Genomic DNA, 19,759 nt, shown 5'->3' with positions numbered 1-19,759 from the left:
GGAGAGGTGGAAGGAGTACAGAAGATGGGCAAATAACCTACCAATTTCCACAGCAGCCTCACAGCTTTTATAAGCATATAAACCAAGGAAATAATGTAAGAAGCTCCAGCTTTATGAAGTTTTATAGTGATACCTCCAGCCGTAAACATTACAACAATGGCAGAATGGACTGAACCTGTGTAGTTCCCAATGTAATCTGCAGAACCTCAAGGTGAAAACTGATGGAATCAGACCATAAAATACCCCTGGAAATATCTTATCTTTCAACTCTGATACAGTGCTATATTTCTATATCACAAACCAGCATGCTCAAAAAAAAGTCCTGTGTTACTAAGCAACTGTTACTAAGAGCTCCTGTAATTGAAATTTAAATCCCAAAGTAACCATCATTGAATATGTTTAATGAATAAGTAGCGAGCAGAGCCATATTTAACGGAAGACCTCAATAACCCGTTGTTTTTAACAAATGTAAAATTAGGCTAATGTGTGTTATGTTACTCCACAGATGACTAAGAGGCAGAATGTTCCTTCTGACACAACAAGCTGAAGAAATAGATGCTTTTGTATCCTAGACCAATGGTTCCTAATCTTGAGTCTCCAGATGTTCTTGAACTACAAGTCTCAGAAATCCTGGTCAGCACAGCTAATGATGAAGGCTTCTGAAAGTTTTAGTCCAAGAACATTTGGGGAACCAAGGTTGGAACTATTGTCCAAGACCAAGGCACAACCCTCTGATAGTGGTAATAGATAGCAACCTTCTTAAATACCGTGTTTCCCCGAAAATAAGACAGGGTCTTATATTAATTTTTGCTCCAAAAATGCATTAGGGCTTATTTTAACGGGATGTTTTATTTTACAGTCATATTATCATCTTCTGGTTGCTGCACAATGTTGCACAATGGGGGAGGGCGAGGTTTCACTTAACTGGGGCTTATTTTTGAGGTAGGGCTTATATTACAAGCATCCTGAAAAATCATACTAGGGCTTATTTTCAGGTTAGGTCTTATTTTCGGGGAAACAGGGTAATTGATTGTTTTTCTAGAAACAAGAAATACAAACAATGTTGATCAGTTCAGAAAAACCTAATAGTCCTTACAGAAAACTGTTTTTCCTAAAATGTGCATCAGTTACACCATAGTTGCAAGGAGCATGGCATCTTTTCAAAAGTTTTAACTTTTCCAACTTCTAGGTGTGCCCGTCAATTTGATTTTAATTGACCTTTTTACCTACAGTGACATCTAAACCTGATCTTTTCTTGAGCTAAAAACTACTCCCCAATGTTATACTCCACACCAAATAAGGGGTTGTGAGCCTCACACAAGGCGACAGGCAGATCAGCATGGGTTTGAGCCAGACTTTTGTCCACAGAAAAAAGAGGCAATGTAAATCAATACCTTAACACCTTTGTTTCTCACTGAAACTGAGATTTCTATCTTGAGAATCAATCTGCTTTTAAGAACAATGGACATTACATCTAGTCTGACTTTTTAGACTTTTTTTCCTTTCCCTCTACCCCCAGATTTCATAGCATCTGTCTACATCTGGAGAAGAAGTCTGGGCAACTCAAACATTCACCCTATTTATGAGTTTTAGCGATCCAATTACAGTACCACCCAACCTTGAATGTAGTATTTTTATAGATAAGACTTGTATCGCAAATTCCCAAGAATAAATGGGAGAAATTTGTTGCAGGTTTTTAATTCCTTGAACAAGCATTTCCATTTCAGATGTAAGTGTTATATTGATGGTGCCTTTGAAACTTGCATGTCTGGATAGTGCTTATTACATTATGAATGAAAGACCACTTAACACATTTGCCTTTTTAAACATTTTTTGGCATGAGGGGTGCATATAGCACTAAAAGAATATGGAAAGACAATATCTTGGATGGAAATCCAGTCTTTCTCACACTCTTCCAACATTCATTGGTGCATGTGAGAACTACAATCAAAGTAATTCAAAGTATGTCTTTGTTATCATAATTCCCATTATCATTACGATTATCATTATTGATAGTTTTAATTCCTATCACTTCTACTTTAATATTACCATTCAAGTAGAAGCAATCTTTTTAATGCACATTAATTTTATTCATTATATTTCTTCTCTAATGTAACTTGCACAACAAAACAAATATGGAATTCATCTGATGATCCTTCTCATGATAATTTAATGATTTACTACTTACTCACTTGCTTTTCTTCTTGAGTGAACAAGTGAATTCCAGAAAGGTTCTTATTTAGTTAAAATTTATTTCGTCATAAAAAAATGACCAAGAAACAAAAGCCTTTTTTTCTACAATTTTTCATACTGTCATGACAGATGATCAATCTATTAGATTTTTCATTAGATTCTCACACCGCTGTACACATTAATGATTTTACTTTGAATATATGTTAGTATTTTGCATTTAACAGTGAATATTAAGCCACTAAATGAAAGTTTGACCACATAAACCTTGAAGCCTAGGATCTAAAGAATGACACATATAATCCAGAGATTATATAGACAGAGTGGATTTTTCTAGCTTCCAGTGAGGCCTGCTCCTCAGATTCTCAAAAGATAAGACCTTTCACCAAAACATTACATGGGACATGATGGATCGTTACTGAAAGAAAAACATCAGTAATCCATGCATGCATATGGCCAAAATTTTACATTCTATGCCAAGAATGTACAAGTCAATACTTTTGCCAAAAAATTCAACCCTATACTAGATTTCATTCTGGCTCAAACATGCTAGCTGGCAAACACAGTAGCAGCACACATTTCTGTATCTTGTACATTTTTGTTGGCAATCTTTTCATTAATGGATGCCCTTCTTGGCACAGACTGGCATTCAGTCTATTATCCTTGTTTTTCTATTAGAAATGAGCCAGCAATAAACATTACATGGCAACCTTTTCTCTCTAGGTTTGGAAAGGACAACCCGTACTTCATTTCCATAAACTCTAAGTATTTTGCCAACTTTTCCATGTAGAGAAGGAGACAGTATATCTCAATGACGTTCTTTCCAAATATTCCTATTTATAGTTCTCAAGAATTGGCAGCAATGGGGCTATACTTATCCAGTTTGTTCTTGTTTTAACAGTTACATTGCAAATGCTTTTTCTGCTTTCACAGAAAAATTGTACCCTTCAAATTTATTCCAGACAAGTGTTAAGTCTGTGTTTATCCGATGGTGTTGGCATCAAACCAGTGCAGTTAAGTGGGAAATGTAGCCATTGAAAGCTTTGGGAAACAAATGCATACACTCAACATTCTCTTCATCAAGAGAATATCAGCACGAATCTTTACAACTAGATGAATATTGTGTTAAACATACTTCAGCTGTGCCTTTACTTTGAGCAAGCTCCAAGCAATGTTAATTATTCCCTTCATTCAAACACACACCCTGAAGAGTTAACCACATTTCTGATTAAAGGTTTTGCGAGAAATGGTTGGGTGAGGAATATTTTGACAAAAACCTCAAATAAGCCCACTGTGGCACTTCTTACTATATTACTATTTACTATCTTACTATTTCTTCTCATGACTTCAAGTGAAAGAGATACTCTGCAATTAATAGGTGTACTTCTACTTTATTTGCTCATAAGTCATTTTCTTTATATTTTTTATTTATGTCAGACTAGGGCTGTGCACTGGATTCAGACAAATGCAAAATTACTAACCATATCAGGCTGATTCTGGCTGATTTGTGTGAAGTCTAAATCAAATCTGTTCTGGAGCTAAGCAAATTTACAAATATTTTTGTGTCTGTATCACAGCTCCTCGATACCTCAGTTGTTTAGGTATCTGGCTACAGGGTCAAAGGTTAGGCATTTGATCTCTTACTGTGCCTTCTTGACAGGGGCTGGAGTCAATGATCCATAGGGTCTCTTACAGTCCTGCTGATTAAGATCATCATCATCACCACCACCACCATCATCATCAAAAACAATAGGCACAGTCAATCAAAATTATAAAAACATTGACTGGTATTGTATAACAGATACAAGTTTTATTGTTGTTTTTGTTATTCCTCTCTGCCATACCCCAATCTTTCATGGAAAGAAAGCAAACATATCAATGCCTAGCACATAAATCCCTAAAACTAGCTGTCTAATGCAAGTTTTCTTCCATTCCTAGGGTCTATCATGTCTCCAAACTTCATGCACACCAGAGAAAAAGTTATAGCCATCTGTGTTTCCAGTGCAAGTCAATGGGAAGTTTACAAATGGATTCAGATCTGAAGCATAAATCAAAATCAGATGGTGCATACTGTATATTGCTCCAGACTAAATCAGGATGTACCCAAGCACTCTGAATGGGCCTCCTAACTGGGTCAGGGAATCCATGCACACCCTTGCATCAGACCCATATAAGCAAACAACTTTCAAAATATACTGTTCTCCAGGCATTATTGTACACTCTGGAGAGTTTTATAAATGCACAACCAGAGAAACATTCTGTCTATTTTCATCAGCACAAGTGATTCTACTTTTGGGAAAACACTTGTTTATTTGGGGCATCTGGGGGAAAAAACTCAGTGACAGAGAACAAAAGTTCTCTTTCTTCCATTCATTTGTGGGGTCAAGCTGAGTCCTCACCATTCTGGCCTCAATAGGATCATCTCAGTTGTCTCATACCTACCTTTCTGAAATCTGTTTTATTAAGACTGACATATATAAAATATTCCCTTTTAAATGCTAGGATAATTGCAATTCTGTTTTATAAGCCCATTCCCAACAAACAGCTAATCTGAACAAGACTTGCCTGGAGACTGTGAGAAACTTCAACGGAAGTAATCGGTATTTAACCTTTCAGCTGAACAGCACCAAACGCCCCTACTGGTATGATGGCACTCAGCTGTCAAACCTAGCAAAACAATGATTACTTTGTCCACTTCTGAAAGATGAAAAAGTGTCCAAAGACTGCCTGAGTTGAACCTTCGAGACGTAGATTATAAAATTACAGGGCAGGTGGGAGAATGTGTGACCCTGCAGATTCACAGGCGCTCCAGTTCCCAGGACCCCAACTATTCTCTTTTCTGACACTGCTCCCAAACTCTGGAACTCCCTCCCACAGGAAGCTAGACTCTTTGCTGTCCTTCTGCAAGCAGGCAGACTTTTTGTCTTCAGGCAGGCTTTTCCTTAATGACTGGTGGTTTGAGAGGGATTTTTAAATGGATTGTTCTGCTCTGTTGTTTCAAATGTGTTTTTTATTTATTTATTTATTTTAATATAATACTTTTTCAAAAAATGTATATTTACTGTTTTTAGCTTTTATATACTGTTTTTTAAATGATGTAAGCCACCTTTGATCCCTTTCAAGGAGAAAGGAGGGATAAAAATATTTTATATAAATAAATAAATGTTCTGACCAATAGCATAACACAAAGAGAGCCATAATTCAGCATCGAGAGGGACATTACTTCCCACTCCTGCTAAATGGAGTGGGCTTAGATTTTAGAGTCCAGGTACAAATCGTCCTTAAATATGAAGCTCTGTGCCACTAGTTCCAAACCCTTAAAAAAGGACAATTCATTCAAGTCAGGGCACACCGGCATTGACAAACAATGTTTCACTGTTTGTAATTCTCAGGTCCTGCCCTTTCCAAAACACTATAGCTATTTCATGATTTCAGGTCTCCTAGACACTTGATTTACTGAGTTACCAACTTGAATAACATAGAAGTAATACATGCAAAAAAAACATACAAGGTTGGTACAAAAACAAAATTATAAAACATCCACTGTAGCAAGCAATTCAAATTGCTATGGTACCGCTTACTGGCACACTGCACTTGAAGACTCGCATCTCTCTCCTCTGAAGATCTAGCAACTTCTTTAAAAAAATTGGCCAGAATATTATTGGAGTTCACATAAGATTTGCAAAACGTGCTGCAGCTAACTGTGGCTAACTGCAGTAAAAACAACAGAGACCTCCTGGTGGCACGATTACCTAAAATTATTCTTATGGCAGAAATAATATCCGTATGGAAAAACATGACCAAAAACACATTTATGCAACTATGAATTTTTTTTTATCATTTCCAGTGCTATACTCTTCTTTTGGAGCTTGAGGAAATTTGCTGTTGATTGACTTTCATTTGTGTCCTTTTTTCCCCTCTACAGTCCAGGTGTTCGAGAGGGCTAGCATAAAAATGCATGAAGCAAGTTTTACTCCATGGAGCTTTGCAAAGTTCCTCAGCATCTCAAAGTGATTTCTCCTGGCAGCAAGTTTAGCTGGCTCCAAGCAGAACAGCATAGACAGTACACATATTTTAGTTGCCAGGTTTGATGTCAGCCAACAATCATGCCTTTGTTGTTTTCATTTTCCCAGCCTGGAAACTTCTTTCAGCACCAGGTATAGCTCAATCGCTGAAAAGACTAACCCTTACTCAGCCATTCCAGTTTCATCTTCTACGGCTGAAATGCTACACACAATCCTACACCTGGGTATAGCCCCATAACATACAGTGGGGCTAAAATAAACACTAAATACATGTAGTGTGTTCTTTAATTTCACAACTTTGCCTTCCCATCACATTCAAGATAACTTACAATAATCCATATCTACATTTAAGAAACAAACACTGTTAAAGTAAGCATGAACAGAGGGACGTGGTGGCACTGTGGGCTAAACCGCAGAAGCCTGTGCTGCAGGGTCAGAAGACCAGCAGTCGTAAGATCGAATCCACGCAACGGAGTGAGCTCCCGTCGCTTTGTCCCAGCTCCTCACTAACCTAGCAGTTCGAAAGCATGTAAATGCAAGTAGATAAATAGGTACCGTCTCAGTGGGAAGGTAAAACGGCGTTCCCTAGTCACGCTGGCCACGTGACAACAGAAAACTGTTTTCAGACAGGCGCTGGCTTTATGTCTTGAAAAGCAGGATGAGCACCACCCCCTAAAGTCGGACACGACTGGACTAAAAATGTCAAGGGGAACCTTTACCTTTACCTTTACGCATGAACAAAAAAATCATAAGATGGCACTATACATCCTTAAAGCACTTTAAGAATTCCTCTTATGATAATTAAGTTGTTGCATTTATACACTCTAACTGTGTATAGAAGTAGCCAGCCAAGTGTTAAAGGAGTAAGATGTGTCATTTAGGTTCCTGGGAACTTTCTAAACCTAGCATCCTACCTTAAATACAATGGTTACTGAAAAGCACTTTTGTACAAAGATGGGAAGAGATGCCACTTGTTTTTCACTCTAAGCAGCCAGAAATCTTTTGCCAACACTGTGATTTAGTAAAACTGGCTATTACAGAGAAAAAAGTTTGAGTGCTTTTTTGGTTAATGCCACATCATGGTAAACACAGAGCAAGTTCAGTCAGTTTCCAGCCACATACAGAATGCTGTGAAATGTGGGTGGGAGGTCTGAAAATGTCTACTTATTTGTGCAAGTAAAAAAAAGAAATATCTGAAATTATACCTCTTGCTGACACACATGGCATACAACAAATCTGTAACGTCAATGAAGCAACAGTTCTTTGCCAGGAAATAAACACAGTCTATGCAGAACTATCATCCATATCCTCGAGGCTCATTGTCTCTCCGTATCTTTGCATATCTATTTTGATGTGACCAGAATCTCAGGACCCTCTACCCCCAAAGGAAGCCAATCATCTACATGTACAACCATGAACCTATCTAGATACGTAGCTTCTAGCCTATCCTGCTAATACTGACTCACAGTAGTAATCCAGGGCTTCAAACAGCATTGCATCTTAGCCTATAGGTGAGAATCATTATTTATTTGGATAGCTAGACATGCTACCTGGGAGATTCTGGAAGCTGTGGTCCAAAACAATAGACATTCCTGGTCCTAGTGCTACCTAGAAATGGCACAGACTGAATCTCCTGCATGGCAGGTATGAACTTGGTCCTGGGCTCCTATTTTGGAGAAGCAAATTTAGGACAGTGAACAAAAGGTCACAGCTGAGTACTAGTTGAATGGCCACAATTCTAAAGAATTGCTTTTTACAGAATTCTCACCTACTATGATGTGCCAATTGGAGGAACATGGTCTCTTCTTTTTATTTCCATTCTTCATCTCATGTCAAAGTCAAAGGAGAAGAGAGAAATCTTAGAGGAATGGGAGAAAGATAGGTAGCAGACATGAAAAATGGAAAGAAGAAATTGATCTAAAGAAAAGCTAAAAAAATAAGACGTGGAAACAAAAATGGAAGAGAACTCAAGAGGGGAAAAGGGATACATTGTGGTTGATAAGCCTAGCAAAAACCTAATGCTGGACTAGCAAATCATTAACATATTAGATTTGCCAAAGAAGCTGAGAATACGGTGCATAACCACGCTACTCTAATATTAAAAGCTTCATTTGCCTTTACTAAATTGCCTTACTACAGCTCTTGGTGTCTGATCCTCCGTGGTATGGGTTTAATAGTCAAACATAACTTACGCATTCAGCTTATAGAATATGGGCTAGATCCAAACTCAATCATATATACAGCAAACACGATGGAATCAAGTGGGCTTAAGTTAGTCATGATCATGACTAATTTCAATCTCATTTATGTCAATGGGTCTCTTATAAGTACGATTAGGTTTGTACCCAGACCTATGGTTTTGTGGGTTTCACCATTCTGGCTTCCTCACCAGCATAAGTTTAAGTTCATAAAAACTGCATGCTTGCAACCCAAAACCAGAATGCAATCATTGCATTCTTTGTTTTGTTATCCATCAGAATTAGCTAACTCCTTAAGAAAAGCTACAACACCCTTGTGCTTGAAATATGATTAAATACTTTGATTGTTAACTTCTTCCATTATGTTTAGAGTATGAGAATCTCTTTACAGTCGTGCCCCGCTGGACGATTACCCAGCTCTACGATGAATCCGCATTACGTTGATGTTTTTGCAATCGCAAAAGCGACTGCAAAATGATGGTTTAAATGTGGGAATTTCCCTTAGCGATGATCGGTTCCCTGCTCCGGGAACCAATTTTTCGCTTTACGACAATCAGCAAACAATTGATTGTTGGGTTTTAAAATGGCCGCCAGCTTTCAAAATGGCCCTCCGCTGTTTTCTAGGATGGATTCCGCACTTTACAGGCAATGAAAATGGCTACCGTATGGAGGATCTTCGCTGGACAGTGAGTTTTTCAGCCCATTGGAACCACATTGAACGGGTTTTCAATGCGTTTCAATGGGATTTTTTCATTTTGTTTGACGATGTTTTTGCTCTACAGCGATTTTGCTGGAACGAATTAACATTGTCAAGTGAGGCACCACTGTATAAAACTATCTTCACAAAACTGGGTGTATCAAATCCCAGTTTCATCATTTAACATGCCATTAGCAACTAGTATACTAAAAAGTCACATATGGACATGTAACAAGCTTGGCACACAACTTAAGGAATACAAACTGAAGGAGTGAGAGTTGGCCTCTCCTGTTGCATTGCATAGAAACATATCATATTGCACCAGAAATGTATCTAGTCCAGTACCACATTGACATAAGGCCCAAACACATGAATATGAGTTCACAACCACAGAATGAATGCAACAGCATCCCTCCCCTTTGTGTGCCTCAGCAACTGATACTGAAGTAAAAACTGCCTCTGCTATGAAGATAATATGTAAGAGTAATGACTGATAGCCATTGAGAGCCTTATCTTCCATGAATGTATCTAATCCCCTTTTGAAGCCATCCCCATTCCGGCCATTACTACATGAAACTGCAGCCTGAGGCCATCATTCCCACTTCTTTCCTCTGTTCTTTTTCTATACCTGCTTGAATCTATCTTAAGGATAAATTCTTATTCAGATCCTACCTTTCCAGGGATACATTCACAAGGGGCATAAGACTCAGTTTGGAGGTTTCCTGCTTCTGCATCAATTATTCACAGCAATACAAATGTTTATTTTTGAGCATTTTGAAAGACTACACTCGCAGTTATCTTGTGTAGTTGAGATCAGCCCCCAGGAGAGCAGCTTGAATTCCAAGGTTAATATAGCAACTCTTGGCGATAATGCAATCTCATCTTTTCGCAGAAAGAAAGGGAAAAAAGGCTCTCAGGTAATCACAATTCATTGCACTATTTCTTAAAAAAATTCAAAGAATCAAGTTTTAAACTTATGCAGCTCAACAATATACAGTACACAAGTTCAAATAATGGGATGTTAGAAACAAAGAAATGCACTTTGTGTCTTTTGCAAAGGCCGTCTTACAGTAAAAAGATCCCTGGCTATCAACAATCATGAGAATTTCTAATTAAGGTCAGCAAAAAATAAGAGAAATATTAAAATCAGATCACATTGAAAAATATAAAATAGATTGTACACTCATTATCCCACTAGGTTACAACACTACTCATTATAGTGGAATGATATGAACTCTGAGTCAGGCCCAGCCCAAGACATGAGAAAGACAATAACCCTTTCCCATTCCACATACAAAACCTGCAGGTAAATCTTGGTTCAAGTACAATGACAGGACAGCACCCTCCATGTCGGCTGAGGGCAACAGACATAGCTCAGGAGATGTGAAGCTGACCAAGTGTCACACCCAGCTCCATCCTGAAATATCTTCCTGCCACATTCTATCCCACAGCACCTCCTGAGGAGGCTCCTGTTTCACTCTACCTAAAGGTGGGGCTGGTCCTGCTGAATTGCTTACATAAACATTGAATATCTAGCCTTCAACCTCTAAAATACAGATGTCATATTTCCACATCTAAAACCTGTCAGCCTACATTTTTTCCTCATTATTATATCTTACTGATGAACAAACAACTCATTTGGCAAATGCTTTAAACTTCACCTTTAGAAAACCAGCTGTGCATTAACTCAACAGGAGTGCTAGCTTCCTACTAACATTAAAACAATCAAGCTAATTTAGAAGGAATCAATATCATGAAAAACAACTGATTTTGTTTGGCGAACTAGATGGAAAACAAAAACAGGTAAATGAATCAGAAACTTATAAAGGCCGCTTGTCTTTTCTGGGAATTAAAAAGGAGTTCAATTTTCTCTCAGACAAGTACTCATTGCGCATATAAACTAGAAATGATGGGCAGATTCAAACCCAAATTAAACACTTTAAAACCCCATTTGCTTGAAAAGGAGAGAGTAGAACAGAAGTGCTCAGCTTTGGGTTTGTGCCCATTACTCTTTGAAATGCACTGGAGATTAGCCCTCAGGCAGCATAAGAGATCGGTCTGATGAAGGCATTCCATTTCCAGAACAGAAAATTATTCAAGGGATGTCCACTTTCCAGATAGATTAATGTTAAGAAGGCAGTTTTCAACCAGATGGCACTTAGACCACAAGAGGTGAAAAAATGTGTTAAGTCATTAGATGTCCTACCTTGGAAGAACTGAAGTCAAGAAGAGTGTTGTCGGATCTCTTCCATTTTGTCCTTATGCCTCCATTTTCTCTCCCTGTCTACTATGCAAAGCCCAAACATCAAGGGCAATGGTGCTTATTTATCAAGACCAGGTCATAATCTACACTGAAAAGGAAGCAAATATCCTATCTTCTAACACTGCAGACTACAGATGGGAGTATTCATATACGCATACAACTATACCCGCACAGCTGGACTTAATGAGGATCCACTCACATATCTGGTGGCAGCAGTGGCCTCGCTCATCCTTCCAATCACTCCCAGAGTGTCATTCTATTCCAGCTCAGTTGCCACTCGGCAGCTGTGCAAGGAGACTTGTCCTTCTTCCCCCTGCCAGGAGTGGCCAGCTGAGTGGGAAAAGAGCAGCGCTCTGAGTGTGATTGGAAGGATGAGCGAGGCCGCCGCTGTCGCCAGATGCATGAGTGGATGGTCCAGCCCCAGGGGCCGGACCCTCGTTAAGTCCAGCTGTGTGGGGATATTCATATTTGTATACAAATACCCTCATCTCTACTGCAGACTAAAGAATCCAGCCTGCTCCACAACAAAACACAATTATATGACATACATTTATCAAACACACTGTGCACATTTCAGTCTAAGTTTTCCTCTAGAAGCCCTTCCCATGCCTCTAACAAATTGTTTCTCATGGAACCTCTTTTATGGTAGGCATCCTGGTCCCAGACTTCCCAAACCTTGCATTATCCAGACATGTTGAACTGAAATGTTCTTTATTTCCAGGCATCCCAACCATGGCTGAGGTTGAGAAGAAATGAAGTCCAATAGATAGGGAAGATCCAAGGTTGGGGAAGGCTGGACCAGTTTTTGTTTCCTAAGGGAATAATTCCCTCTACTTTCTCAAATTTAATTTGCTTGCAAGAGTAGTATTAATGACACATTTTTTTCTCAGTCCTTCATCCTGAAAGTCCCAGCTGGGTGTCTTATAGTTACCCCTCTTCACCACAGGTGACTTGTGAACAGAAATCCAGTTTAAAAAAGAATGACATATTTAAACAAGCTTGTATAGTATATACCCAGGCTTCCAGCTATACGCTAGCACTCTGATATATGCATATAAATGGGCCAGCAATTGGCTTGATTGAAGAAATTGTAGGTTATGTTCTCTATAACTAGCCTCAGTTAGCCACAGACTAAAGCTTCCAAGTCTTCAAGGACAGCACCATAAAATACATTTAATGTAGTCTAGCCTTGGACAATGAGAGCATAAGTAATCATGGCCACCTTTTTCTTCCAAGAATAATGACAGGTTGCCATGCTACCCAGGAAGACATCATTTTGTGTTACTGCTTCTATGCTCTAAAACTCCTTTCCTGTGTTCCTGTGAAAAGGGACACTAGGGAAGTGACATTTGGGGGGTTACGGGTTTGTTTTTGTTCTGGACTTCAACTCCCAGAATTCTCCAAGAATTTCCTGCACATAATTCTGGGAATTCCAGCCCACAGGCTCATACCCACAGATACTGTATCTGTACAGTACTTCACTCACATTTGGCTGAGCCTCATTTTTCAAGTCTGTATAGCATTCTAGACCTTATTTTCTGCTGCAATGCTTCCTGGACATGACAGTCTTGCTTCCTTTTAGGCTGTATAGAGGTTGCCTCCCAAAGAACTACTGTACCATGCTCAGGAAACGCTGCAGCAGGAAATGAGGCCTAGAATGCTATCCAGCATAGGAGAACATGGCTTCACAACAGTTGAGTGAAACACTGTAGCATGGGTCTGTGGGCTGAAGCTCCTAGAATTCTGCCTAGGGAATTCTGAAGAATTCAGTGAATTGAAGTCCCTTCTCCCCTCAAAAATAGCCCCATCTCTACATGACACTGCAGAGATTCAGGAGTGGATGTAAGGTGTCTGTTTCAGCAGACTTTGAACACTGCTTATTCATCTGTGTTTCCACTACTTAATTGTGCTGGATTTTTTGCTTTTTATATTTTTATGTCCATTACATGTCATAATATGTTTAATTGCTTTAATCATGCTGTACTCTGTTCTGGGTGTCCTCAAACAAAAGAACAGCATACAGTATATGAATGATGGGAACAATAACAACAGATGCAACTTTGATCTCCAGTAATAGGTTTGGATCCATCGGTGTCCCCAAACTATAAGCATGATCTTCAACGAGAAAGCAGCCAGAACAGGTTAATCACTGTATCCTTGGTCAGATAAGCCACCCACCCACTGTAGTTTTTCCTTACCACTGAGCTTCCGTTTATTGGTCCATAAATATTTTAGTCAATAAATTTTCAGTCAAATTTTCAGTTTTCAGTCAATAAATATTTTTAAAATAGGATTCAAACACATACTGCAAAGCATTTAACATATGTGAAAAACCAAAAACATATTGCCTGCTTTCAACAACAATTTATTGTGAAATAATAGTCTGGAAATATTGCTACTACAAGACATGAACAATACAACTATACTTTTGATACCAAGGGAAGCAAAAATTGCAATAAAGCTGCACTGCTGAAGCCTATGACAACTTTCCCATAGACACGCAGGCTCTCAAAACATGACCATGACAGGTGAGATACAGCCTTTTTCATTTCCTCCCTGAAATAATATTGTTTAAAAAAACAACCTGAAAAGAAATATCAGCACTCACTCAAACACCAATGCCACTCCCTATTGCTTCTGCATTTCTACTGAAGTCAACAACAAAGGAGATGAGACTTTGCTTTCAATTAGGGTTGGTACATTAAGGCAAATTCAGTCGCAAGCTATGTCCAGCCAGCCTATTCCTGCCTTACTCCTTAGCAAAGCATAAACGTTTAGGGCCTCACTTGTTCTCCCTCCTGCTTGAAGTCCCTGCCTTAGATCCTGTGGCAAAGGGAAGAAGAGGGGAGTGGCAGCAAGCTATCATCCTTGGCTCTGTGTACCACTGGCTGCTGGGGCTTCTATCCAGCCAACCATGAGGTGCACCAGTGGCCACTTGCTATGGTCTTAAGATCAATAGAAGAAAATCATGGTGCAATATACATTTGGACTTCACAGACATTCTTCAGGGCTATTCATACTTGATGAAATTAATAGATATACCACAAGTAGCAACACCGTGTCCTGTCACAATACTGACCACATGTTGTACACATACATGAATTCATTGTGCATGTCTGTGTGTGTCTGTGTGTTTAGCAGCTGAGAAGAATATGGAATGTGATTTATAACTTCCAATTCATTATAAATTCCAGTGGGCCACTGAGAATGAGCTTGTGCAAAGCCTTTCAGAAGAGCTTGCAGAAACAGAGGAACTCCTCTGCATTCCACGTCTCTACTCTCCTGCAACATCTATCAATCTGGCAACAGCCTTTCATACAAGCAAAAATTATTGGATTCGATCCAATAAAAAATTAAGTTCCCTTTATATAACAGATCAAGGCAAAGGCACACCTAGTCTAACAAGGGTGGGGAAACTTTTTCAGACCAAGGACCGAAGCCACATTCCAGTGGTGACTTGGGCCCCATGCAACTGGGTGGGACAGAAACCTACCAGCATGTTTTGCCTTCACATTCTGCCTGTCAACTAAGCTTTGAGAGAGGCACTTCGGAAGGGGAAATCCCATATAAACATAACTAATCACCAAACAGTGATGTTGTTGGGAAGGGGGGGTGTCTAAATGGGGAATCCCAGAGAGCCTGATTAAAAAAACACCAGGACACCTCTGCAATGTATTTTAAAGTTGTCCAATGCAGTGGTTCTTAACCTTTTTGACAGAAACGCCCCCTTGAGCCATTAAGGAAGTTATCATTGCCCCCCTGCCCGCGGTGATGATATCTTATTTATTTATTTATTTATTTATTTATTTATTTATTTATTTATTTATTTATTTATTTATTTATTTATTTATTTATTTATTTATTTATTTATTTAAGACACTTAAATCCATTGACCCCTGAAAACAAAATTAAATTCCAAGAAAATGAAATGCCCCCCAAAAAGTAACATTTAATGATTTAGTTGCAAGTGAATTTTAAGACGCAAAAAGAAATATAAAAAGGGCATAAAAACAAATGCAGGAACTAAAAATTTCAAGACAAAAAGTCTGAAACTAAATTAAAATTGGAGGAAAATATATATTCAGGCACACTGTAAAAAGGCTGCAGCCATCTTCACAGGTTTGGCTTGCTCCAGCACCCCCCTACCGCCCCCTTCTGCTCCAGTGCCCCCACGCCGCCCCTTTTCGTTCTACCACCCCCCTGAAAAATGAAATCGCCCCCTGGGGGGCATTATCGCCCACGTTAAGAACCACTGGTCCAATGAAACACCTTCACAGTGAATGAAATATACCAGTGCAGCTACCACCAGCATCAACACCCTCTCAGTTCCAGTATATTTCTATAAAACATGACTTACGCATTGCAGTATGGTTTCTTCTCATATCCTTTGTAGTTGTTCATGTTTAAAGCCATTTTACAAACTTCGCAATGGAAACATCCTTTGTGCCAGTACTGAAAGAAAATGCATATTGTTTACTGCAAACATATACTCCTAATATCTTGAAGCTTCCAAGAAACCGTTCCATAAATTTAGACTTTGGATGGAATGGTCATGTAATGTTACTGGGGAGGGCTGTGTATGAAAGAGAAAGAGGAGAGGGAGAGAGAGAGAGAGAAAGAGAGAGGTGTTTAATTGGCAGGTGTCTACAGTATATTTCAAAATAAGCTAGCCTTGTTCCATTTGCAAGATCTCCTCCTCATTTTGCTGTGGACCTTGAACTTTTACCCCAAAGCCTTGACCTCATATTACTATTTATAACTTTATACAGATGTTATTTCAGTGTGCATGTCAAAATGTTTTAGCTTACCCATGCAGCAAGCTTTCTTGGAAACATTTTTACATGTTACCATATTGTGAAATACATGCCCTCTTTAATCTCAATTGGCACATTCCACTCTGTTTTTTTATGAAACTGTACGTCAACCCCAACTGGCTGGATAGCTCAGCAAGTTAAATATCTGGCTGCAGAACCAGAGGCTGGGAGTTCAGTTCCACACTGTGCCTCCAAAGACAACATCCAGCCTATGTGGTCTTGGGCAAGCTGCACAATCCCAGGGAGCCCCCAGAAGAAAAGAATGGTAAAACATTTCCAAAAAGAGTCACCACGAGTCAGAACTGACTTGAAGGCACATTATTATTATTATGCTATTATAAGTCAACCCTAGATATTTGCAGTGCTGGGGTAGAAGTCAGTAAAATGAAAATGAAAAAAAAGTGTGCACTTTTTTTCCTAGCAGGTAAGTCCTCTATCTCCCTTTTTTTCCTGCCATCTCTCTCAGTTCCCCAAGTGACGCAAAGAATGAAAATAAGGTATATTCCAAGGACTTGTGGTGGATCAAATCTGCCCAGAAGCAAACACTGCCATCTGCTTATAGAAGGCTTTAACACAGTCTCATTTGATGACTACAGAAAGTGCCCACAGGCTTAAGATTCCTTCCACCAAGTAAAACATGCTCACCCTATAAAGCCAACGAAAGGCATGCACTTTGCCTTTTTAAGTATTACATACAGATACAGTTCTGAATGAGAAATATTAAAATCAAATACTCCAAATGCAAAACCATCCTTTCCTAAATATTTAGGAAGCCATGACATAAGCATGCATCTAGCTGCTGCAGAAGGCTTTTCAAGGGGTAAGTTCTATCCTTTCCTGCCAAACATCCTTGGTGACCGGTGACTGTACTTTGTTGGTTTTCTACAAACACACACCCCAAAAAAACATGCTTCTGGTTATTCTGAGCAGAAGGAAGTCATATGAGACCCACCCCAAAAAAGCAGTGCAGGGGAGGACTACCAGTTAAGCCTGTTTATCGGCTCACAAGAACCACCTCCACCCTAAAGTCTGCACCAAAAAAAGATCTCACTGCCTAATCCCCTTTTTGGGGCGCGGATGCATCTTACTGGAGGCATTCTGTCATCGCCTGGCCATTTGCGGTTTTCTTTCGACAATCGTGCTTTTGTGATCCCCAACGGGGGCCAGAGAGGAACGGTTTCGAAGGAGAGGGGGAGACACCCGGGATGCTGAGGCGTGCCGCCCCCTCCCTCCCCTGGCCCGTCAGTCACACCGACCGCCACACCGGCCGCCGTTGCGTAAGGAGAGGCGGCCGCGAGAAGCATCTCCTTCTGCACTGCAACCCGGGAGGCGATCACACGACTCCCGGGTCCTCCCAGCCAGCGGCTCACCTCTAGGGCCAGGAAGGGGCTGCGGCGCCGGCCCCTGAACATGCACGGAGTGGGGGTGGGTCATGGGGGGGGGAGAGAGAAGGCTTTTTCGGGCCTCCGAGGGTGCCGGAAAAAAGTGGCTTGGTGGACTCCTTGGAGAGGATTTGGCGGAGGCCCGGTAAAAAGGGAGAGGGAACGGGATCCGGCTCGCCCCGCCCCCACCCCGCCAAGTACGGTTTAGCAATGCGTCAGTGGCTGGATGACACGTTCGCTACGGGCTGCCCACCCGCCGAGGCCGCCTCGGTTCCGGAGACGGGACCCGCAGGCAGGCAGGCAGGCAGGCAGGCAGGCAGGCAGGCGGGCAGGCGGGCAGGCAGGCGGGCAAGCGGGCAAGCGGGCGGGCGGGCGGGCGGGCAGGCGCCGGCTTCGAGCCGCGAGCCAAAGGCACTCGCTCCGCCCGCCACCTGCGAGGCTTCCGCCCCATCCCCTCGCTCGCAGCCGCAACTCCACCGGCTCCTCAGGCGAGGCGAGCGCGCCAGCACCAGGCCGCGGGGCACCAACCGGGCTGGGCACCCCGCCCCAACCCCGCCACGCTTCGCCTTCCAGGGAATTTTCCGTCCCCCCTTTTTCACACACCCCCGGCCCAAACTCTGCCGCCGCCGCCGCCGCCGCCGCCGCCTCCTCGCTGCCAGCCACCTCTGGGGAAGCTCGGCATCCCAACATGTCAGCAGGCGCTTCGGTCGGGAGGGTGGCCCCCGCCGCCGCGCGCGTCCGAGGAAGGCGAAAGGGTGCGTGGTGTGTATGTAGCAAGGGTGCCCCTCCGCTCCGCGCCTTCTCCATTTTACCCCTCTCGTGACACAATTCCACCCAGCCGCCGCCACCCCCGCTTGTTTGCGCTCTATCAAGTTCAGGGCACCAGAAAGAGAAAAGCTCGCAGAGAAAAACCCGCGCAGCTCTGGACCTCAAAGGCGCAGGCTTTCAGACCTCCAAGGCGGATCGAGTGACACGGAAAGAAGAGGTGACAAGGCAGCCCCTCGCCGGCTCCCCAACTGGCCGCTGCCCCTCTCCCGCCGCCCGCGGAGCCCGCTCGGTTTCCCGCCCTCCTGCCGCCTCACACGCACACATTTCCCCCCCTCACATTACAAGCGTCCTTCGCCCCCCCTCCCCGCCCCAGCTGCGCGTTCTCACCTTATCCAAGCAGTTGACTTTCTCGGTCGGATAGACGACTTTGCCACAGCGGGCGCACTGAGGGTTCATGATGGCTCAGCTGCCTGCAAAGCGTCCCGGCGGAAGCGGCCGCCCCGAGGCGCTGGGGCATTCCCTGGCCCCGGCACGCGAAGCCCAATGGCCGGGGACCGCGGGCGGGAGAGCCGAAGGAAGGTCAGCGGCCCTTGGAGATGCGCGGCTCCAGCTGGCGGCGGCGGCGGCGGCGGCGACAGCGGCTCGGCAACATGTGCGGAGCGAGTGGGAGGCGAGGCGCTGCCTGGAACCGCCCGCGCTTGCCTCCGCCTCGTGCCTGCGCGCTCGGCTCCTCCGCCGACTCTGCAGAGCCGGCCCCGCGCTCAAGGGCGGGCTCTTCGAGTGGAGCCGGCGGCCGGGCCTCTCCGGGGAAAGACCTCGCGGTGGGGAGGGGGGGACGGGGACGGAGGTAAACCAAGCAGAAGGTGGGCGGCGGGGCAGCGATTGAACGGCGGCCAGACGCAGCGTGGAGTGGCTCCTTTGGAAAGGTTCCCGTGGGGCAAGGGGAGGCGGCGGAGGAGCGCCAAAGGTATTCGCCGGTCATTGCCGCCCGCCGCCCCCGCAGTCTACAGAGGCGAAAGAAGTGGACCCACGTCCCAACGAAGAACTGTTTTCAGCCGGTTTATAAGAGCTCGTAGGACAGCAAGATATTTGAAGCACAGTCCCATTAACTGCGGGGTACGGAACTGCTGTATTTCCCGCTAAAAACTCTGCCCTTGCTGACTGTATGCTTGGTATTATTACCTTTGCAGGATTCTGTGTTTCTTAACCTCCTCCAGATCAGTCCTTGATTTCTGTATTTTCCCTGAAGGCTTTAAGTCAACACCGTACAATTACTGTAAGCCTATAACAAGATTGAAAGCATCACTAGTTGAAAACAAGTTTCAAGAAATTTAAAACAGATGATAGAAACAGAATATGCTGCATCCCCCCCTCTAAACAGGCCCTTTTTGCCAGGTATTCACAAATCGAAGGCCAGTTTAA

The 19,759-nt window shown here is 42.4% G+C and overlaps 1 protein-coding gene across 6 annotated transcripts in view; it reads right to left on the bottom strand.

Moving 5' to 3' along the window:
• Positions 1-19,002, bottom strand: part of NEBL (nebulette) — a 167,921-nt gene extending 148,919 nt beyond the window's left edge. For 2 of the 6 annotated variants that reach the window (XM_073003076.2, XM_073003078.2), the window contains exons 1-2: positions 18,725-19,002; positions 15,731-15,825 (exon numbers count right to left, since the gene is read on the bottom strand). In XM_073003076.2, the coding sequence (XP_072859177.1) occupies positions 15,731-15,825; positions 18,725-18,793 (164 nt within the window). In that variant the 5' untranslated portion in view covers positions 18,794-19,002. Of the gene's footprint in view, positions 1-15,730; positions 15,826-17,275; positions 17,400-17,557; positions 17,608-18,232; positions 18,289-18,520; positions 18,601-18,724 lie in introns of those variants that run through there. The other 4 variants (XM_078378655.1, XM_078378653.1, XM_078378654.1 and 1 more) reach the window with 4 other exon arrangements.
• Between the last annotated feature and the right edge of the window lie 757 nt (positions 19,003-19,759).

This window comes from Pogona vitticeps, chromosome 6, assembly GCF_051106095.1.
Source record: "Pogona vitticeps strain Pit_001003342236 chromosome 6, PviZW2.1, whole genome shotgun sequence".
Classification (NCBI taxonomy): Eukaryota; Metazoa; Chordata; class Lepidosauria; order Squamata; family Agamidae; genus Pogona; species Pogona vitticeps.
This window is presented reverse-complemented; position numbering and strand designations above follow the sequence as displayed.